This window comes from Lissotriton vulgaris, chromosome 1_2 (assembly GCF_964263255.1).
Source record: "Lissotriton vulgaris chromosome 1_2, aLisVul1.2, whole genome shotgun sequence".
Taxonomy (NCBI): Eukaryota; Metazoa; Chordata; class Amphibia; order Caudata; family Salamandridae; genus Lissotriton; species Lissotriton vulgaris.
In genome coordinates, this window is record NC_141686.1 from 128,747,838 (window position 1) to 128,771,384 (window position 23,547).

The 23,547-nt window shown below is 43.7% G+C and overlaps 1 protein-coding gene across 2 annotated transcripts in view; it reads left to right on the forward strand.

Moving 5' to 3' along the window:
* Positions 1–23,547, forward strand: part of DGKI (diacylglycerol kinase iota) — a 689,048-nt gene that overhangs the window by 237,214 nt on the left and 428,287 nt on the right. For both annotated transcript variants that reach the window (XM_086952973.1, XM_086952974.1), the window contains exons 9-15: positions 7,387–7,461; positions 12,807–12,902; positions 15,718–15,800; positions 16,770–16,830; positions 18,081–18,194; positions 19,537–19,674; positions 20,148–20,226. In XM_086952973.1, coding sequence (XP_086809099.1) covers positions 7,387–7,461; positions 12,807–12,902; positions 15,718–15,800; positions 16,770–16,830; positions 18,081–18,194; positions 19,537–19,674; positions 20,148–20,226 — 646 coding nt within the window. The remainder of the gene's footprint in view (positions 1–7,386; positions 7,462–12,806; positions 12,903–15,717; positions 15,801–16,769; positions 16,831–18,080; positions 18,195–19,536; positions 19,675–20,147; positions 20,227–23,547) is intronic.

Here is a 23,547-nt window from a genome sequence, read left to right on the forward strand (position 1 = left end):
ATCCACATACAACGTTCCATCTGGATCTTCTAAAGGGGTGTTTTTAAGGTCCACTCGACCTTTTGTTTCCTCTTCAGTCCTCAAATAACAGTCATGTTCTGTTATTTCATCTGACTCTGTGCTAATTGGTAACAAGGTTGCCGGGTTCAGAACATTGCAACGTTTTATCTGAATATGACTTGCCAGCAGCGTCAACTCGTACCCAGACAACCTCGCACTCGTCAAGTGCTGAGTTTTCGTACGATTCAAAAGAGTATCGACTGCATGCGGAACCATCACCGTAAGCATATTATCCATGACCAATCCTGCTGATTGTCGGATGGACACCGCAGCTGCCGCTGTTGCTCTCAGGCAACTTGGCAATGCTCTAGCTACCGGGTCCAAGGTCGAGGAAAAATATGCACATGGACGTTGCTTACCACCAAAAGGTTGCGTTAAGACACTCAAAGCACAACCTTCCCTCTCGTGAACATATAATGTGAACGGCTTACTGTAGTCAGGGGTACCTAACACAGGAGCCGAACACAATGAGTCACGCAATTCAGAAAAACTCTTCTGACATTCCTCCGTCCATGGTAAAGGAGTTGAAACATCCTTGCACGTAAGAGCCACCAATGGTTTCGCTAGCAATGAAAAATTCGGGATCCACTGTCTGCAGTACGACGTGATACCTAGAAAGGCACGCACATCTCTTTGTGTTGTTGGCACAGTCATTCGTGCAATTGCTGCAATTCTCTCTGGGGTCAACCGCCTTCCCTCCTTTGACAATAAGTGACCTAGATAGGTTACTTCTTGACAACAATATTGGAGTTTAGAAGGTGACACCTTGTGATGTAAGTCACAGAGATGTTGCAGCAACGACACCGTAGCAATTTTGCAAATGTCCTGAGTATCCGCAGCTACCAATAAGTCATCGACATATTGGATTAAAGCCGCACTAGCCGGCAATGTAAACGCATCCAGTTGACCCTTCAAGGCTTGACTGTAAATCGATGGACTCTCACAGTAGCCTTGAGGAGCGCGTTTAAACCGGAAGCTGCGTCCACCAAGAGAGAAACCGAAAAGGTCTCTGCTCTCTTCAGCAATCGAAATACTGAAGAACGCATTCTTCAGATCGATCACCGAAAACCAAGACGCAGAGGCTGGAATCAGAGTCAGTAGCGCCGTGATGTCAGGCACAACAGGAAACTGAGGAATCACAATTTTATTTACCTCCCGTAAATCGATAACAAAACGATAAACAGGTGGTTTCGAAGGATCAGTACGTTTTAAAATAGGCAGTACAGGGCTGTTGCACACGTTTCCCCGAGTCTCTTCAATAACGTCTTTGTCGATCAAATCATAGATGATCGCTAACAGTGCTCGTTCACCATCAAAAGAGATACGATACTGGGGAATACGTGGCAATAGCACATTAGATTTCAACTGAACAACATAAGGGGAGATGTCAAGCAGGCCCACATCATTGGGACCTGTTGACCATAGAGATGCAGGAAGAGAACTCAATTCCGGTGGAAGCTTATCGAGAGACAAGTACATAGGAGAGACAACCCTCTCTCCTAACGTAAGCTTTACACCCGCAGGAGAACAATACAGAGTTGCGTACAAACGTTTTAGCAAATCCAGACCCAAGAAATTTTCACCACAACCAGAAGTCAAAATCAACAGAGCTTCAAGCTCGCGTGGCCCAATTGTAAGAGGCAAAGGGCGTGAAACTGGATTGCTAACGGGGGCGCCAGAGAATCCAACGGAAACATTTGTTAAGCCAGACAAAGGTGCGCCAGGGAGTTTCGAATGCATAATGGAACTTTTCGCTGCACCAGTGTCCAACAGAAAAGGCTCAACGACGCCCGATGTAGCAACTGCGACGTAAGGCCCTCTCTGATCAACCGGAACTGATACCACTCCCTCTCCTTGTCTATGGCTGTCCTAGTAATTACTGTCGTCAGTTCCCTGATCGACGTAATAATCGTCTACATTGTACTGCGCAGATCGTCCTTGCGATGATCCACGTTGATCGAAACAATTATTAGAATTTGATGAGTTGTCTGAGCGGTCATTTTGAGCACCACGACCTCTACCACGTGATGTCTGTTGAGAACCACCACGACCTCCTCTAGATGAGTTACCACTATTACGATCGTTTAGGACAGGACAATTGAATTTTAAATGACCCTCCTGTCTACAATAGGCACACTGATTGTACCCTAACGAAGATCTTTGATAAGAGGAGTCATTTTGAGATTGTGATCGATTAGACTGCGACTGTGATCTATTTTGCTGTGAAGCATTCTGATTCGAACGCGGAGGATACGCTTGCTGTAACAACACTTTAGTTTTAAGTTCTTTCGTCTTTTTATCAGCGCGGTCGTTCTCCTCTTTCTCTCTATTCTCATAATACTGTGCTGTAGCCAATATTTGAGCCGAGGTAGAAACGGCCCACGCACTTTCAGAGTTTTTCAACTTACTGCCCAAATCAGGCAATAAGTTAGAGACAAATTTGTCCACGAACAACCGTTGACCACCCTCAGTGCCCATATCCTGCCCACTATGATCGATGAATGCCTCCTCAAATCTCGTAAAGAAGTCGGAGACACTCTCGTCCTTCTTCTGCTTACAAGCTGACAATTTGTCCCAATTCACCCTCATAGCCGGCATAAGAGTTTTCATTAATGTAATTATTCTCTGAGGGAGAGCAGCAATCAACTGTTCGGGTTTAGCACCACCAGTTTGCAACCCATCCGCCGCTATAATGGCCGCCCAATCACCGCCTAATTCGTTAGGATGGTTCTCCTGACGAATCTTAGCCCATACCGGTTGCGGCACAACATTGCCAAACAGCATATCGATATCGGCAAGATTCATTATCGTAGCATCTACAAGCTGCGACAATTCCTTATAGTACCCTGCAGGATTTTTGCGAGGGTCAGGCAAAGATTGCTTCACCTGTAACACTTCCGATCGTTTCCATGGGAGATGTATCCATACTCTCTGGAAGTGTGCCACAATCGGTGGCTGAGCTTGAGGGTTAGCTGGCATCCATACTGGAGGGACTTCCCGCATGGGAAACTGACCAGACGCATCGAACTGCCTCTCAACGTCCTCAACAAACAGGGCTTGAGGTATAGGAGTGGGACGGAAAGATAACAACCGCTCAACAGCACGTCGAACGTTGGTATCCACTATCAGTCCGTTCGAGAACTGAAGTTGTAGATCAGACAAAGCGGTCAACACCTCGTCAGGTGCATCGGCCGATATCTGATCGCGCAAAACTTTGCACATTTCTTCGAAAACAAATCTTTGTGTCGGTACATTGAATTGACAGAACGTATCAAGTACAACACGTGGAGGATTTCTAAGAGGATGCGTCATCCAACCCATCGCCATGTTATATAGCGAAGCGCGTTCCCTACCACCGGGAAGCTGACTACGTCTCTGAGGACCATCTGAAGCAGCGGACCCAAGAACAGGTCCAAGAGAATGAAAGAAGTTAGCCGCAACAGGAGAAGTACGACTACGAGTAGCTGAAGAAGTATAGCCCAAGGGACTAACAAGAGAAGGAGTAGAAACAGAAGCAACAACAGGAGTCAGTAGAGCAGGAACAGTAGCGGGAGCAGGAGTATGCGGAAGTGGAGGAGCAGTGGGAATAGCAGTAGGCAAAGGAGCAGGAACAGTCGGAAGAACGGGTGCAGGTTGAGGAACAGGCTGAAGAATAGGCGGAGGAACAGGTACGGGGGAACCACTGGAGCGGCGGTACCCTGTACATACGGAGGTGGCGACTTCAGAAGATAAGACATTAGAGGATCCTCAACTGGTTCTTCCTTCTTATCCGACTCCGTAGGCAAAGCAGGATAGCATTTATCTATGGACATACGCTGTAGCCTATCAAACACTTCCTTTTCCTTATCCTCCTTGTCACGCTGAAACTGTTCTGCTTTCTTTACAATGGTAGCAACACCATCTCTCTGATTACGTTTAGTCTGTCTGATCTCTTTCTGTCGGGCTTCTTTACGCCACAACCGAAAGGCATCAAACATGGCCGGCCTTGATTTCTTCGCAAATAATTTAGCCTCTAGATTATCTAAGATTGGAGTCTCAAAGCTACCATGAGGTGGCCAACTAAGGACACCATCCTTCTTAGTATACCGAATCCAATAGTCATTAAAAGTAATCGGGCCTAGCCCATGCTTACTGTAGAGCTCATAAGTGGGAGTTCCAACCGGAGGTATCGGACACGAGTCCTCCAGTCGGGAATCCGTACCACAACGTCTGAAACAACTAAACAAAGTACAGCGACCAGGCATCTTGCACACTAGCCGTGTTTCACAAACTTCAAGGGTTACGGGATTTACCAAGTCCCAGCAAAGAGCAAAAACCCTCGGTTTTTGGCGTCTGCAGTCGTCAAATATCACAACAAAGTACCAAGAACCACAAATGCAATGGAACCATGCAACAACTAAGTAACCACAACCAAGAACTCTGGGAGCGACCCACAAATACTTAACTCAAAGATCGATGGCGTCACCAGGAAGGCCCGTCAATCGTCTCGCTATACCAAGGTCTACGCCAGGCGCCAAAACAGGTCTACAGTCAGGGCAGCAGTCCGTCGCAGCCGTCAGGAGGCGGGAATCTTCGCGGGAAAAGTCTTCGGGCCACTTATTTCGACAACAGGATCGATGAAGCGGAGTGCACCTTCCCTCGGAGATTTCACACGAAGTTCCTCACGATCGTCGGGCTTGGACCGGTACCACTGATGCAGCCCCACGTTGGGCGCCAACTGAAGGACTGGGTTATTTAAGACCCAGCGGTGCCAGGGGACAACACCTGAAACCTTCGTGGGTAACCTGCTCTGGCGTACAAGTGACAGAGACACGGGACACTTCCTTCGGCGTCAAAGATTCGAGCTTTATTTACTGCAGGGAATACAGAAGTCACGGCAAGTACAACGCGTGCTACTTGTGGAGACTGCTTCAAATTGCTACAAATGGGTCGCTCCTTATATACAAGTTTCTTCCATAGGGTTACATGGCACACAAAGGTTTATGGCTTGGTTCCCATAGTTATCCCCGAGAGGGGTCGCTTTGGTCACTTTGATACATTCAAGGTCCGGAACACAAGTGCGGAAACATTTGGCGGTTCCCAACTGCAAAAACCCATCTTCCCACCATTAGTACATTCCATTCAGCAATAAAACAGATCGAAGGAGGAACAAGGACAGGTGCGGAGGAAGATGGAGACAGTGGGGAATTGGAAAGGGTGTAAAAGAGGAGGTGTCGGGGAAACACGAGCTGCAGGCATCAAAGGGACGTGCCTAATGAGATGCACGGCTGAGACAATAAACCGACACGGCAAGATGAGCCTCGAGCGGGGCCATTTGCCTTACAGTATCATCCCCCTCGTCATAAAGACATTTTCAAAGGACATGTGTCTTCCGTAGATATCTTGGGAATCCCAGGGTCGCGAAGCGGACAACGTCCGTTCGCTGGCTACTTGAGGGCAAGAGACAAAATGGATGCCATATCTAAGATGGAACCCGTGGGTACAGATAGAATAACCCACGTAACAGACGAACGGTTTAGGTTAGCACAGCGAAACTGCATACACCCACTAAACTCGTCATTTGCGGTTCATAGATACCAGACTCGACCATATTCGTGCGAGTTGAAAACACCACTTACAATTGTCACAGAACCTCATTCTGTGTATACCAAAATAGTAGTAAGTTTAGGATTGAGTCTTAAGTTCATTCTGTGAATCGGGCCCTACCTCTCCACTCCTTTCCCCACCTTGACTGAGTGACTGCCTTTCTACAGCACACACCACCCGATTTGGTCTCGCTCCACTGCTTATCGGCAGCCTTTCAGTGGATGGGTTTTAATTAACTCAAATGCAACACTGATAAAACGGAAATCTTCAGCTTTGGGCATAATTTTATTTTTAACCTACTAGCCCACTGGCCGGACGAGGCTCCTCCACCTAGTGCCCAGTCAGAAGTAGTAAACAAACCTGGGTGTGAAGATTGACAGACAGCTGACGTTCCACACTCACATTAACACATTGGTTGGCACCTGCTTTAGTCTGTTGCGGACGGCCCAAAAATTCCTGCAAATTCTCTCCTTCCCTACAAGGGTCACCGTTCTTGTGGCCTCGGTGGTGTCCAGATTGAAATATGCTAATGTCCTTTATGCTGGACTGCCACAATATCTGCTGCAGAAATGACTATTCTACTCTCTAATAGGAAGTTTGCATTCTTCCCTCTGTCATTTTACCAAAGTTACAAGGTTCAAATGAACAAAAACCGGAAGCAGAACCATCTCCCTCTTGGGCATGCAAGCTTGGAATAGCCTGCCTGCTGAGTAACGTCAATTCTGAAAGCAACTTAAAACTTGGCTTTTCACTCTTTAATTCTGTCCCTTGGCGTTCTCTTACATTCTAAACTAGCGCTGTGACACTCTTTGGAGTAGCTGTGCACTCTAGAAATCCCTACATTCATTCATTCAATCTCCTTGTAGGTGAGCCCAAACTCGGTATCTCTGGATGTCGGCCTTAGTCCCCAGATAGGCTATAATCCTGATAATGCAGCAGTGAGTCTTGAAGGTAGTAGCAAATTTCAAAAGGCATGTTTAGCTGTAGTGAAGAGAACTTACTGGATAAATACTACAAAAGAAAATATGCATAGCTAGACAAAGTTGGAGCATTAGCAGAAAACGTTTGTGTCAAAACGCTACTGTACCTCTGAACGGTTGTATAAATGCTGTGTTTCTTTTTTTATTAAAGGTGCATGTTTTGCTTTCTATTCAATGTATACTATGCTCTACACAGAGGCAAATGAATCAAATTAATAGAAGACCATTGCATTAAGAAGTAGAGAGTAAAAGATAGATCAGATAATTAGGGGCTTTCTCAGCTAGGAAGTGGCTGCAGTGTTTGTCTTATCACCCCTTTGTGAGCCGCCTCCCTGCTAAACCCTGACACAAAGAGTGACTGTGTGTGTTTCTCAAACTCTATTTTGGCAGACCCAGGCCTCTTCAGATTTGTCAGTAGCCCTGCGTTCTGTAATAACATGGAGTGCTCTGCATGCATGCCCTACTTAGGCCTGTTGTTTTTTGGGATCAGTCTGTGTTGTAACTGTAGTTTCTTTAGCTTTGGTCATATGGGGGTAAGTACCACATTCCTGGGCTTTAGTAAATGCACCAAGGAAAGGCAATGTGAGCCTAGTCCACGCACTTAGGGGTTTGCAAGGTTTTTCTGCCTCCTGATACACCTAGCTGTGATTAGCCATGTGGCTGGGTCTGCACAGCCGGCAGCCGAAAGCAAGGATACGGTTGTAGGGTTCTGTTCTTCTCCTGATGTCTCTATCTCTTACTGTGCTCCTTTTATATGTAGATGGCACTAAAATACTCCAGTCGACGAAAGAAAAGGACGTCGTTCAAGAGGAAAGCAAGCAAGAAAGGCAGCGAGGTAAGTGGCCCTTTGGATACGTTTTTGCAGGTTTGCCAGTAAATATGACCCTGTTTTAGACACTGAAAACCCTCTGGCAAGCATAGGCTGAGGCCATCTTATCTACTTGAGCCAGAAAATCAATCAGACTGTAATCCATGTATCTACCAAAACCTACTAGGGGATGGTGTATTTTAGGTATTTATTAATTATTATTGAGTTCCAGAGCTCAGTTTCCCCATTGGTAAACACACCCAAGAAATCCACAGTATATATTTAAAAAGGCTTTATTAATATTTGAAGCTCTCATTTAGTGCAGATTATATGAATAGATGTTACTACAAAAATTAACATAATGGTTAGAAAAGTAATACAACACAGATATCGATTAATAAGAATGGCAACATATTAGATGGTATTTAGATGGTGGTCATTAAATCAAAGCATGTATAGCTGGAACTAATCTATGATAACAACCTCTCCCTTTCTAGTGTGTAGTTAATCTTAACTTCAACCTGCCCATACGACTTCTGACACCCATACCGCTGATGCATAATATTGTTATTTTCATTCAAATGCTGTGCTTTGAGAAGGTCGACGCCTGCCAAACACACAGTGTAAACTGACTGCGCCATTCCGGGGCCTTCAGTTAAGATGTCTTTATCATTCAGCTTGCTTGAAACTCTGTGGAAATTCTGAAGAAGCCTCTCCCAGAAGATGCCTTTGCATTAGACATAAGTACAATTTTTTTGCTATGTTGAATAGGTCAGACCTTATGATTAGTATTGCAAAGTGCAAGAATTGACATATAAATCTGCCAAACATTATACATCATTCTGAATTTAAAGGCAATTGGTGCACTACCAAGGTATAATAAAGACAAATATATTTTAAACATGAGTCATTAGCCCCTTGGACGCTGATGACGGAACCGCTCCGTCATCAGCTGCGGTGCGCTGTGCTGATGACGGAGAAGTTCCGTAATGACCCTCTCGGAACGCCTGCGCGGCGCGAATTCCGCACCGGCGCTGAGTGTTCTATTGAGCGGGGCGGACCATGACAGAACCGCTCCGTCATGAGCACAGCTCAAACGAGGCTGGTGACGGAGCTGTTCCGTCACCAGCATGCGGCCGCCGCGCGGCCGCCCGCCCCCTTAGCACTGCGGCGGAATAGCCACCGCAGTGAAGGGGTTAATGTTAAATGAAAGGCGCTTATAAATGAGATGTAATAATACATATACAACGGAGGCATTTTAGCAGGAAAACACAGCGTGTGCAACACTTTCCTTCATAAAAATGTTTCTGGGACACTGGATCTTCTGTTCATTCATTTAACCTCCTAGCAGGATGTAGACTTCCCATTATGTTTGATGATGCAGGGAACAATAGCCACGTAACCCATTCTGCAGTTCCAGTTGTCATGGTCACAAGAAGACCTGAATCAGGTATTGAAATCAAAACTCTCCACAATCCCATTCTGCCAAACTTTGCAAAGATGCATTCACTGGAGCGCCTGTATGTCTCAGGCTCTTGTTTTTCTGGTGCCTTTAGATATGGATTTGGTACTGTCAGGGGGATCCCTTGTACCCCACTCTACAGATTGAAAGGTGACTTTAACTTCATTTGAATGCTTAAGATGTACAACTGGAGAGAGCCTTTGACGAGTTCCCACACTTGGAAGTTAACAGTCTCCAGTCATAGCTGCCCATGTATCAAGAACCGGTACTGGCGCCTGGCTTGGCACACTGCCTTTATGTACCATTCTTGTCAAAACCCAATCAAGTTGTCTACACTGTCCCTGTGGCACATGATGTCATTTTGCCTTAAAAGGGATTGAGCTGTGCAGATTCCGGTTTGGGTATGCGGAGATGTTCTAACACCACTATGACCCCCTACTCTATTTCCTGTAATCTTTCTACAGGAGGATATGTCAGAGTGATTAAAGTTAAGGCAAACCTTTCTGACTATCATTTTCGTGAAGCATACGTGAATATCCTTAAGTGGGATGGCCCACTTTGGTTTAGAGCTCCAAGCTACATCTCACCAATGCTCCAGCAACTAAACATGTCTGTGGCTTGTCAGAAGGAATATGGCCTAGATGTTCAGGCTGCACTGCTCATTTTGGGGTATGGTGCAACGTAATTGCAGGTGGTCCTCTTCTCCAACTGCACAGCAAAAAAAACAATTCAATAGAATGATGCCCTAAAGAATTACCAGTGGTTAAAATTCATTCAGTAATTTCCATCCATTACTTTTGTACCCTCTCAGTGTGATGCCTTTGTATCCAGGGGCTGAATTTCTCATGCCAGAATGCTACATGGCCCCATATAACTCGCATTTTCCCTGTACTGCCACCTGTAACAAATTTATATGAAATGATGGAAGTCATGTGAAGGCCATTGCTCCCTTTGTGGTTGTTGTTTATTCCTCTGAAGCAATGGAACCCATGTGAAAATCAGTCGCCCCACCAAGTAAGTACATTGAAGAGAGGCAAGGGCGTGTGTCTGTTATTTTCTATGATTGAAAAGCTGCTTTCCTCTCCTTTTTGAAGCTGTACATTTTGTGGTGCTGTGCTACTCCCATATATATGCGCTTTCACAAACTGAGTGTTCTTCTGAGTTGTTTCCTTTTATTATTTGGTGTTAATGAATACGAACCATATATGCTCATTAGAAAAAGTTATTCATCACTATTGTTTATAGAATGGCGAATGCACTGTGGGATGAAAGGTCTGTGTAATTGTTGGTTACCCAAAATGCTGTTTGGAGAAAGGCATGAACAAAATGATAGGAATCTGATAGGCTCTTTGTATACCACAGATGTTGCATGCTAGAGGACAGGAAGCAGATAGGAATCAGTGAATGATATGCAGTTTAGTGCTATTACTTAGCAATATTTGTCGCCATCATTGTATCTGGGTGATCTCTCCAATCAGCAAAAATTATCCGGCCTCAGGGTTCACCCCATCTCTAGACCAGCCGTTACTACTGGGCACAAGGCATGGGCACACGCAAACCTGCAGCAGCCGACTGAGTGGTCTAGTCACCACAGATGGGAGCACCTGCAGATTGCACATATTACAATATTCTGGGGTTAGACGTTTCACTACAGGAGAATTATCCCCTCTTATGTGATTTAGACATAGATTGCCTTGAGGGAGAAGTGTAGATCTGGGCGGCAAGTTGTGGAATCCTCAATTACTGTACATTTGCTTATTAATTAAACCTTAGTTTCAGTTCCACAGCTCCCATGTCAATGACTGATTTCCCTGTAGGTGTCTATAGGCATTGTATATCACTCAGGAGAAGTGTGGCTCACTGGTTAGAGGAGGCAGACCCGGACGCTGAGATCAGACCCGGGACCAGAGTTCAATTCCCGACGCGGCAGGCTCTTGAGCCCAAAATGTCTACGGACTCAGTAATTCTCGCTTCGGTGCCTACTCGAATCACAGGTTCACACTCTGCAACTCTGGGCAATAGCTTGCTTAATCTCCACTATGGCCCCCCGCGGCGGGATGCCTGGCATTCACCTTGGGGCTATCACACAGGGAAAAACCAGGACGGGTTCGCAATGCAAAGCGCTTTGAGACCTGGCGGTGATATTGCGCTATATAAAAACCTATCCATCCATCCATCATGACATTGATCAATATGTTCAAAGAATGTTTTGGCCAGTTTATCCTTATGTAAAAAAGTCTATATACTATAAATGACTGCTGCATTTGCTGTCACGCCTATATTGTGCTATCAAAAGTTTAAAGGGAATAGCCCACTCAAACTCAGATTTAGGTGTCACATGTAGAACCATTCAATCAATCAATCAATCAGTACTTATTAAGCATGAGTACTCATCCGTGAGGGTCTCAAGGCGCTGGGGGTGGTGGAAGTTTGGGGGGGATGTGTAGGCCTGATTGGGTGCTGCGTTTCAGTCTAGGAGCCAGGTTTTGAGATCCTTCCCGAATTAGGTCAGCTATGGGCATAGCTTGTTGTGGAGAGGCAGGGTGTTACAGGTTTTGGCGGCAATGTAGGAAAAGGATCTTTCATCCGGTCCCAGTCTTGCAGATCCAAGGGATGGTGGCAAGGGATAGTTGGGCAGAGCGGAGGTGTCTGGTGGGTACCTGGAATGAGAGGCAGTGATTCAGGTATGCTGGCCAGGCGTCACAGAGGGTTTTGTAGGTGTGTGTGAGGAGCTTGAATGTGACTCTGTTGTTGACTGGGAGCCAGTGGGGTTCTCGTAGATGTTCAGAGATGTGGCTGTGGCCGGGGATGGTGAGAACCAGTCTGTATGCAGGGTTTTGAACATTCTGTAGTTTCCTGAGGAATTTCTGGGTGACGCCTGCGTAGAGTGAGTTGCCATAGTGGAGTCTGCTGCTGCGGAGTGTGTGGGTGACTGTCTTTCTGGCCTCAGTGGGGATCCATCTGAAGGTCTTTCAAAGCAGGCAAAGAGTGTGGAAGTATGATGAGGAGATGGCATTAATCCATTTCGGGCCAATACAGCGTAAATACATAATTCACATGATGATTTGTGGTTGTGTTGTGTTCTTGAAATAATTCCCATCAGTGGATTAAGGCAACATCAATACTTTGTACTGTGTCCTTTGCAAGGATGTTTGGCAACTGATCCTAGAGAAACGTCTGGAGATTCTGCATTTTAACATTGCAGTTCAGTAAGCTATAGCTGCTGTGTTTGCTCAAAGTTGTGTGCCTTCAAGACAGAGAAGATAGATTTATGAGTTGCATATGCCCTCGCACCTCATCTCTGCTGCTGTAGTAGACCTGCAGGGTCAGATTAAAAAAAGTTACATTTAGATCTGAAGTCTAAGTTTACTACTTTTCGGTATTCACAAAGGGACTTACGAGTAATATCTTTAGGATGGGAGAGGTTCCGAACTTGGGGTTGAATCTCTGCAATAGGGGCAGAACCTGCACAGTCGTAAAGATACTACTCGTAAGTCCCTTTGTGAATACCAAAAAGTAGTAAACTTAAACTTCAGGTCTTAGTTTATCTTTGTGAATCAGGCCCACAGTTTCTGAATACAGTATTTTGTGATAATTCCCAAAGAAACATACAGCAGCATTTTCAAATGTTTTACCAACTTACTGTTTTAGAGCCGAGGAAGAACGTGTAATGCTGCATGTATTACAGAACCTTCCTCATTTTGAATTCTCAATGAACATCTTTAGCTTCTTTCTGTCTATGTATTTAATGTTGATTTCCAAGACCCTGTCTACTACTCCATCCTACTGAGTATATGAAGTATCTGTATTGGACTGAGGCCTTACATGGCTAGTGGAGTGGTAGACAGGTCATTACATTCTAATCTCATCTGTCCCTTCTTGTAATGATTATGTCCTTTCTCTTTTTCAGGACAGTAAAGGCCGGCCCTTTGCACTGAAACCCATTTCTTCCCCCCTCATGAAACCGCTGCTTGTATTCGTGAATCCAAAGAGTGGAGGTAATCAGGTGAGACCCAGAGTATGTCTTTACAGATTTCGTTCTCCTAGGGGTCTGACAACACAGTTTTAGAGAAAGTCGCTTTGAGGTTCGGAGCGGGCTGTGGCTTCTGGTGCGCAGTGGACTTAGGGCATTCTAGGAGGTTACGGAGGACCGTTGTTCACAATCTCCTAATGTTCAATTGAAGGGGAATAAAAGAGTGTTTTTATAAGAATTATGGAAGTCTGTGGGCCACGTGGTACAGTAGAGTAAGGGGTTTGCAAGGGCTGAGAGTCCATTTACAGTTCAAGTTCAGTAGAGCAGATCCTTACAAAGACAGAACCTCAATAAGGCTTGGAAAAAGCTGTGGTGCCTGGTGAACAGTAGATCTAGTTTCAAGTACACATGTACATGACGACTTAATATGAGTGCAGTTAGTGTACAGAAGCTGTGAGTCATTTAAGAATGTTTTATACAGTGGGGAAAGTAAAAATGTGTCTCTCCCTATGAGCCATAGCGGTTTTTGCTTCTCTAGTGCTGTAGAGTTGGGATGGTTTAAAGAGACCCTCTCTTTGAAGGCAAGAGAGTTACCTTATCTCCTGTTAATTAGTAGGGTGTAAACTCCCATGGCATGCGGAAGGCGTTGTTGCAGTGCTGTAGTATGATGGCCTTCCATTAAGAGGGTTGTAATAAGTCTTGCCCCTCCACCTGTGCTGCTGAGTGCAGGTTCTACCGTTGAAGTCTACAAAGGTGAACTAGGGTTTTAACTTTAGTTGTTGTTCACCGCTCTTTATCTGAATTCGGTTGTGCTTTGTGTGTAAGGTGTATGTGCAATTAGAATTTACAGAGGATTGTAGCCTTTGCTAAATGGTGACCAATGAGGAGAATGTGAGCTTTAATTGTACAAGTCCGTCAACCTTTGGAAAGCCATTATCTCTCCTAGGGCTAGGTGCCAGCCGCAAAGATATTTCTAAGTATGGTTATTGTGGGAGAAGGTAGGAATGTGAACCAGGCTACCATGAAGAATGAATAGCAAGTTTATTACATACATTTCAGGGATATTTAAATGATCGACATTAGGGATAAATCACAGGAGTGTGTTGGGTGCACTTTCGGCCAAGCAATAATGCGTTCATGTTTAGTCCTTAGGGATCAAGCCTACTTCCCTGTCTAATGGTGCCCACTGCATGGCCTATTTGAAAGTGTCACTTTCCCTGGAAATTACATCATGTAGACTCAAGGGGCCCGATTCACAGAATGAACTTAAGACTCAATCCTAAACTTACTACTATTTTGGTATTCACAGAATGCACTTACTCATTTCGGTATTCACAGAATGCACTTACTCATTTTGGTATTCACAGAAGGCACTTACTCATTTCAGTATTCACAGAAGTTAGTAGTCCTAACTTTAGGACTCCTAAATGCCTTCTGTGAATACCGAAAGTCTTAAAATTAGGATTTTTCTCAGTTTAGTAGTAGTAAAGTTAGGACTCCTAACTTTAGGACTCCTAAACTGAGAAAAATCCTAATTTTAAGACTTTCGGTATTCACAGAAGGCATTTAGGAGTCCTAAAGTTAGGACTACTAACTTCTGTGAATACTGAAATGAGTAAGTGCCTTCTGTGAATACCAAAATGAGTAAGTGCATTCTGTGAATACCAAAATAGTAGTAAGTTTAGGATTGAGTCTTAAGTTCATTCTGTGAATCGGGCCCAAGGGACAGCACCGGGGAATCTATTTAAGCTCTGGCAACAGTTATTGTCAGCTGCTTGTGCGTACCCTGAAACTCAGCCAGCAACAAAACAAAACATCGAGGGAAGAGAGAATAAATCTCTTTGATAGTTTTTGGCTTGTGCCCCATCACCATTGCTTGGGTTGATGGTTGGTCCAGTTCTTATTTCCCTTCTTTGCTACTGGATGAGACCTCTTGAGTAGTGACGTTACAAGTAAATAAGAAAGAAAGGACGAAGTCTCAGAGGACCAGGAAGAGTGATAAATAAATAACAGCATTGGCTAAGTCCCCACAACCATGAACAAGACAGGATGAGGCTTCCAGACATGGGAGCTCAAACAAACCGGATCAATACAGGATGTGGCATACAGGACTGTAGAGGCTAGCAGATCAGGAAAAAGACTTAATGAGGCCTTGTGATCTTGAAGGTCAGCACAACAGGAACATTGCAAAACGAGGCTTATGGCAAACTTTGTTACCAGCAGAATTGGAACAAGAAATAATGAGGGCATTAGGGAGGAGGGAAGTCATCTGAGCAGCAGCAAAGTAGAATAGTGCCCTAGGGTGCACAGGAAAGACAGTGCTATGTATTATGAAACCACAAGAGTTCATGTTAGGGTACTAGACTAGGAGCAATGCAGGATAAGGCTATGTGAGTGAAGAACATTCAGATGAATTTGAGAAAATTGTTATTCTTTGGCTCATGCTGCTATTGCCATGCATTGGTTACTGAGAAACATCCTAAGATTAATGTGCATTGCTGCTTTGTAGCTGGTGTTACTAGTACAGTTCCTACCACTTGTTATTCCTCTGCAACATCCTATTGGTACTTGCAGTTGTTTTATGAGTACTAACATATTACATACATATGGTACAATATGAAATGTATGGATTTGTGTAAAACATCCTAATGCATGTTGGGTCAGGAGCAATGTACCTGACTATTTAAGTAAATAAATAGCTGTAACTGCCATGGCTGGACTAGGTTAGGCAGTCACCTGCACACCTTCTCTTGGACAATACGTCTTTGTGAAGGGTAATCCTGGCTGTTGACTTTGGATAAATGATGTATTGATACCTCTCTCCCTTCATCTCATCACAATTTTACAGGGTACGAAAGTTTTACAGATGTTCATGTGGTTCTTAAACCCACGCCAAGTCTTCGATCTCTCTCAGGAAGGACCACGAGAAGCGTAAGTATCAATAATACAGAGACCAAACTAGCCCTACATGTATGAAATGAGGTTACATTAGAAGAGGATACTAGAAACCATTATGATATACTGCACCTAGAGAGAAACAATGTTAACTAGAAGGAATCAGTTTTCCACCTGAAAAGTGAGATTTGTACATCTGTAATATTGGGGATTAATATCATGTATGGAAAGAATAGCAAAAAGCAGTAAGCGTCCTGATTATGAGAATACATTTAAGTAAAGTGTTGGACAACCAATCACTTCCATAAATTGGTCTTCAGTGATTTGAATTCCCAGAAACATTAAGAAAAGTGTTACATGCATCCATGTGCATGAAGTGATATTTCTTGAATTTGCAAGTGTTGAGAGTTACACATGATAGAAGATCTGCCTACATTGTGTATTTGAATAGTGGGTGTCCTGAATATGATTGATTCCAAAGAAATCTGAAATCTGAAACATGTTGGCATTTTTATATTGTGTGTTATGCATTTTTGTGTTAGTGTTGTGAATGTGGATGGTTAAATAAGGTGTTATAGTTAACGAGTACATACTGCACTCAAATGCCACCATTTTAAGTGTCTTCCACAAATAATGACTGTAGTGAAGCGAATTTAAGAAACTGTTCTTACGTACATATCAGTCTTTCCAATTTGAATTCCAGTTATGTTGAATAGTCTGAAACCCTCAAAAACGTCATAAATGGTTGTGTACATTTCAAAATGGTTGTTGTGATTTGTAGATTATGGGAGTAAAGGGTGGTAGCTGATTTAGACAAGGCAAGTCATTTACACAAGAGTCTATTTTACTCCTGCTGAAGAATCTTTGGGCATAGATACCCCTCACAGCTGTTCCATAAGTAGTTCCAGCAACAATTTTTGCTTTTTTGTTATTAATGCAAGGACATAAAAGGTTTTTCTCATGTTGAATACCTTTGAAGTTGCTTTCATTTTCTTTTTCCTTGAGGCTTGAGCTTTACAGAAAAGTGCCAAACCTCCGAATACTGGCTTGTGGTGGTGACGGGACGGTAAGTGTGCATTGTGACAAGAAGACTCTTTGCTGAGATTGAATGGATGTAGTGTGTGGGTGTGGTATACACTATGTCTGATAGTGCAGGTGGAGAAGCAAAGCAATACATTATTTTGATCAACTGTACTTTCATGTATTTTATGAACAATTTTCATCTGTTCTGGTTGAACCTTTGGTGTTCACTGATTTTATCATTTTATGAGCATGTATTGCTGCCAGTACTAAGTCCTGAGTTCCATGATACTCCTCTGTTTAGTTATTTCTCTTCTTCACATCAAAGGTTGCTCTGTCATTTTTCCCATATGTTATTTTCCATCTAAACACAATTTTTACTCTCCCTGTTGTACCTAAAAAGAGCATATTTACAAAGAAATACATTTATGAAGTAATCTGCCCACAAGAATTGTCAATAATTAACATTTGAATTAACCTTAGAAGTACTTCAATAATGAAACTGCTTTTACAATATCCTTTATTATAAAAACCTCTAAATAACTCCAAAGTTTTTATCTCTGACCATAATCCTACCTCTAAACTGTACCATAACACTAAACTATAGCCCTTCCCATAATCCTAAATATAACCCTTATTCTAACCATGTATCATAACACTGAACCTACTGCTAACACTTACCCGGTTCCGTTGTAACAACTTTATCTCCTTTAATTTATTTTGCTTTGTTACTGATCTTGAAAACATATCTTTTATTAGCAGTTCTCTTGTATGGATTCTCATTTACTGTTGCAACTACCCTGTGTATGGCCTCTCCTCACCTCTTCACTCCTCTCCTCTCCTTCTCTTCTCTCCTTCTCTTCTCTTCTCTTCTCTTCTCTTCTCTTCTCTTCTCTTCTCTTCTCTTCTCTTCTCTTCTCTTCTCTTCTCTTCTCTTCTCTTCTCTTCTCTTCTCTTCTCTTCTCTCCTCTCCTCTCCTCTCCTCTCCTCTCCTCTCCTCTCCTCTCCTCTCCTCTCCTCTCCTCTCCTCTCCTCTCCTCTCCTCTCTCCTCTCCTTCTTCTCTCCTCTCATCTGCTCCCCTCTCATCTGCTCCCCTCTCCTCTCATCTCATCTCCTGTCCTCTCCTTCTTCTCTCATCTCATCTCCTGTCCTCTCCTTCTTCTCTCATCTCATCTCCAGTCCTCTCCTCTTCTATCCTCACCCTTCCGGTCCCTTCCCCTCCCCTCTCCTCTCCTCTCCTCTCTTCATCTCAAACTCTCAACTTTGTTACATCATTCTCTGCTATTGCTTGGCAGGTGGGCTGGATCCTTTCCGTCCTGGATGAGCTGCAGTTGCACCCCAAGCCCCCCGTTGCTATACTTCCACTGGGCACAGGCAATGACCTGGCTCGAACTCTCAACTGGGGAGGGGTAAGCATTCAAATTTCCTGTGCTGTCATTATCAGTGAGTCAGATCATGGTTGACTGTCATAAATACTGCAGATTTAATCTTGTGTTCACTGACATTGCCCAGGTTCCACTGCTCTTCACCGTTGTATGTTTGATCATGTGTAAGTCACAGTTTTCCATACTCCTCATAACTGTTCCTATGCTTTTGGTATCACCTGTATTATGTGTGTTCTTGTCAAAGTCTTCCTCATACAAAACCTGATTGTACATTCAACGTGCATCCAAGCAGCCAAGCATGAGTCTACCCCGGGATAGTATGCTGGCTGAATGGTAATGCAATGGTGTGTGGGAATAGACATTCGGTATTGGCCTAAAAGTGAAAAAAGTCCTTAAAATAGTTCAAATGAAGTCCTCCACAGCCACGGCACCAGCCAAGAAACTGCATCCAGAATGAAATCCTATCAGTCACCTATCTAAAGAATAACCAGCTCAGTAAATGGGCGCATTTCACGTTGACAGGCAGTGCAGACTCACATCTTGCCCTTATTTTGAACCATCCCAGTCTCTTCCCCGTGGTTCAGTTGTGCAACTGATTTAATACACATGCACACAGCCACAACCACGTGCGCAAACCCCCATTTCCACCGAGGTTGTTTCTTCTATGGAAGTAGCTTGCAATCTCAATATAAGCGGCATGGTATTCTCTCTGGTCACTTAGTGGTGTAAAGCCACACAATATCCTGCCTTCTCATACCCTCCACCCTCTTGTTAAATGTGCCATCTAGCCAATTTCTAGCCTTAGCACCCAAATCCTGGACAGAAATTGGATTATTCGTTACAATCCCCCAAGCTCTTCTCTGCACACCACTATTACACGTTGTGATCCTGGGTGTATCACTGTGATCACAAGTACACTTCTATGCTCAGCATTTTTGTGAATAATCTTGAATAAGTCACTTGCAGATTTTCAGATTGTCTCTAATCTTGAGCCAGTCATAATTCTGCATGCAGTCTCATCTAGATGTTTGACATGTTACTGCCATTACCATGCTGCATCTGCTCATTGTAGTGTTGGCAATTCTCTTTTAAAGCCATTGATTGATGTGATTATAGCTTCTTAGTTTAAAGGTAATACCACATACTTTAGTGCATTTGAATACTTTCACTGAACTATGCATTTACCTGTTAAATTATCTGAAGTTCATTCATCTGATAACTATTGCAGGTTTGATTTTGAGTTTTCAACTTGAAAAGACAGGATGTGGTGTTCCTCTTGTCGCTATATGCCATAGCAGATTTTTTACCCCATTAGAACAACACTCTTTGTCACTTGATATTACCATTTGTCCCTCTGATTGTCCAGGGGTATACGGATGAGCCTGTTTCCAAGATCCTCTGCCATGTGGAAGATGGGACGATCGTGCAACTCGATCGATGGAATCTACTGGTTGAAAAGAATCCAGACATGCCCCTAGAAGAGATGGAAGACGGAGCGCATAAGGTTAGAGGTCGGCTCCTCTGTATAAAGGGCACCGTCTGTGTGGGGATGGAAGGTCAGTGGTCAGTTCCCCTATGTACCAGTCTTTTTGGGATAGTCCCCCAAATGTGGAGCTAGGGATTGCATTTCATGTGCATATTTGTACGGGTGCTTGTCAATAGAAGGGTGCTTTGCTGGGTGGGGAGAATCCAAATTTGCCCTGCAGTTTGTCAGGTGACCGCCTGAGTATGTTAAGAACAAAAAAAGCATTCCCTGTTTGAAATTCATTAGAGTTGTTCTACTTGGTTTGGGAAATAGTATGTGACCCCCCTCTTTGAAATCATTAGGGTGCTTGCATGCCATGGGAGGATTGGTTGACATCCTCTTAGTAGAATTGTTGAGGAGCTTGGGGATGGTTTGCCTTTGCGTGGGTTCATGTGGGTTCTCACTTGGTTGGGGCAGAAAACACAAGAAGTAATCCACCTCTTTTTCTGCAGCTTCCTCTGAGTGTCTTTAATAATTACTTCTCTCTGGGATTTGACGCACATGTTACGCTGGAGTTCCACGAATCCAGAGGTAAGCCTCGATCTGAGATAACAGCAACCAAATTGGTTAACAAGCACAGATTGCAAAATAATACCAATGTACAGTACAAAAGCAATCAGGTAAATTAATTATCCGGGATACAAAGTTGCAGCACTTTTGTAGATCATCTGTCACACCCCACACACAAACTGTGCTTTCATCCTGCTACATGAAACCATGTACTCAGTGACTGAAAATTGACACAATTACTGTACCACACCAAGTAGGCATGTGCATTGCACAGACAGATGTGTATGTTCAGCTGTGTTTATTGATTAGACCACAGATGCAATATGTATGGTTCATAAAGTTTTTAATTCCAAGACATATGTACTCATGAGAAGGCAGTCACAGACCACATACAGATACAAACTGAGCCCAACACTGCCTGATCAAAGCAGAGTGATGTCAGTGCAAGAGTCTCTGAGTGACACCGCCAGCCATAATAATAGATGTTGTGATTGCAGAACTCATTGTTGATGTTGGAAGGGTGAAACATTTGAGTCACCTCAATGGGATTTAAATGGACAGTAATAAACTGAGCCACCATTTTTGTGTCAGTTTTTAGCTTTTATTGATTTTCATCTAGATTTACAACTCTTAATCATGAAATCCTTATATAGCACATCAGCCCTCTAGGCAGGTGCTCACTGGGGAGCAGCGTGGGTTTTCAGAAGCATTGGTGTGACCATCCAGCCTCACATCAGTAAACTGAAGGCAGTGTGTCTCCTGAATACTCTTCCTCTCTCTGAAATACTTACGTGCATATTGCACTGGCGTACAGGGGAAAGAGACCCTCTTTACTTTACCCAAGGCTCTGGACTGGCATTGGCATGCTTGTGATAGCCACAGTGCCTTTCTGCTGGCAGCGGGCTGCTTTCAAAGCAGTCAAAGACACTAGGCTGAGTAGTCAGAAGAAGAAAATATCTTGGTTAACAACTCTTGTAAAAGTTCATCTTCAATTATGAACTACCAATATTGTCAAGGTGATTTTCTGCACTTTCACATGTATATTAAGTGCAGAATGGCATTATGAATGAGAAGCCCTTTCTTTAGGTAATGAAAAGGCAGCGAGAGAGACCTTCATTGTGTCAAGTCCTTGACAAGAGGTCACTTTTCTGTCTTTTGATAAAAAGGAGTCGTACTAAACCTCTCACTTCTTTTCTTATATTAAGGTTGTATCTGATCTGATTTGTCTCCTCTAACTGCAGTTCTTCACTATTTACTGATCCAGATTACCTCCTAATTGAAGCACAGCACAGAAGTATAGAAATAGGCCCAAGATCACAGAGTACAAAGGGAACCATATGGGGGCCAGGCATCTGGGGACAAAGGAGGTATGTTGTGAACCAGTGAGGGCACAGAAAAAAGCACATGCAGTCTACAGAGCAAAAGAAGCACAAGAGGGTTATGTCTGTGCCTCTACAACACATCTGCCTTTATACAAGTACACTAAACAGAACAGATTAAAGAGTATTTGACATTCTTATTAGCCTCTTATGTGTTGCAAGATACTAAGGGTATATAACTAAGCATAATCCTTCAGAAGTTGTGGCTGAGAAGCTTTTATGGCACTTTGTATGAAAACATTCGAGTTTTGTCTACCTAACATGCCTCGCTCAGCAACAAGTTGCTTCTTTGCTGAAACAAGTCGTTTCTCTGGGTATCAAGGATTGCGTAGACTAGTTTTACTATCCTGCCATAAAGTGAGATGAGCCAATACTCTTGGAAAACGTTCCCACAGTGTTTTGTATTTACAGTCATTCACCTCATGATCATTAACTTTAACTAGTCTACTAAGAATCTGCTGATTTGGGGGCGATCTAGCCGCATTAATTACCCTGCAAGGGACAACATTTTGATTTGCCTTTGATATCTAAATCATCTTTGACAATAACCGGACCTCCGACAGCTTTTCTGATGTCAAGCAATCATTTGTTGTCTGGGCAATACATTTTCTCTCACTTTTTTATCCTTATTTCAATCAATTTTGAGTCATAGATGATGAGATAACCTAGAAGCGCTTAAATTGGAGGAATGCAATTATTTAATAATTCAAGTAGAGAAAAATAAATAGTAGAGTGAGGTGTGTAATGATGAACTCCTTAGCACTGACGTACCCAAAGCCATTTGAATTGCTTTACTCAAAATGCAGATTTAACTTTACAGCCAGATCGTTACTGTTGGAAGAATATAAAGAATTGTGTTTATTCATAATACCACCCCGCAGTAGAAATTGAATATTGTTTTTTTTTTTAATTTTTCAAAACCTTTATTGAGGAAATTCAAGTCAGACATATTACACTGTGCAACATAGCAGCTCAATTTGACACAGTAAAGATCAAGTCAAGCATTCGGAAACAAGTAGACTACACCTTGCAACAAGCAGGAATACATTAAGGTTGAGATCACAGCTTCACTACAGAGGGGTCCCACCCCTCATGGGGGGGTCACACATACAGCAATAACATCAGTGGGGAGTGCTGAAAGGCGCGGGGGGCTAAAAATAGGGAGGAGGCAGTCACCAACCAGCACTGGCAGCTGCCACGGGCGCAGGGCCGAAGGGGAGCACGGGAGAGGCAGCGCCACTGGGGTGGAAACGGGAATGGAGATAAGTCACCAGTGGGCCCCAAATGTCAACAGGTCGGGCCTTGGCAGGCAGTAAATCCCAGAACTCCGATAGCAGAGTCTGATACCGAGAGGCATCCTCCAGCCAGCTCTCAGCTCGTAGACCTGCTCTCTAGGAGCAGGTCTACGATGCCAACACATACGCCTAGCCAGGTCCAGCAGCATTGCAATCGGGCGTCTGGAATCATCTGGACAAAATTTTACTAAACCAAGGAGGCACAGGGAAGGGTCAGGATGCACTGTGGCACTAGTGATGTCAGAAATAGTGGAACAAACCACCCGCCAGAATTTGGAGACCTTAGGGAATAACCATGCTAAGTGTGCGAAATCCGCGGCAGTGGCAGCGCAAAGCAATGCATACAGGTGTCCCTTGGAATGAGCAAAGCTTGTGGAGCTGAACAGGGGTGCAGTACAACCTGTGCAAATACTTAAAATGTATCAGATGGAGCCGGTAATTTGGTGACAGCTTCTTTGTCTGGTTATAACAGTATAGGCAGTCAGCCTGCGCAATGTCAATACATAGATCAGCGTCCCAGGCCCGATCCGAAGAAATCGAGATGGAAGTCAGAGTAAGAGCGTATAATTTGGTAACTAATTTGTGCAGAGACGGGGATGTATACATGAGGTCCAGAGCCGGAATGGTGGGTGGGGGCTGAGGGAATGTAGAGTGTAGTTTCCTGCACA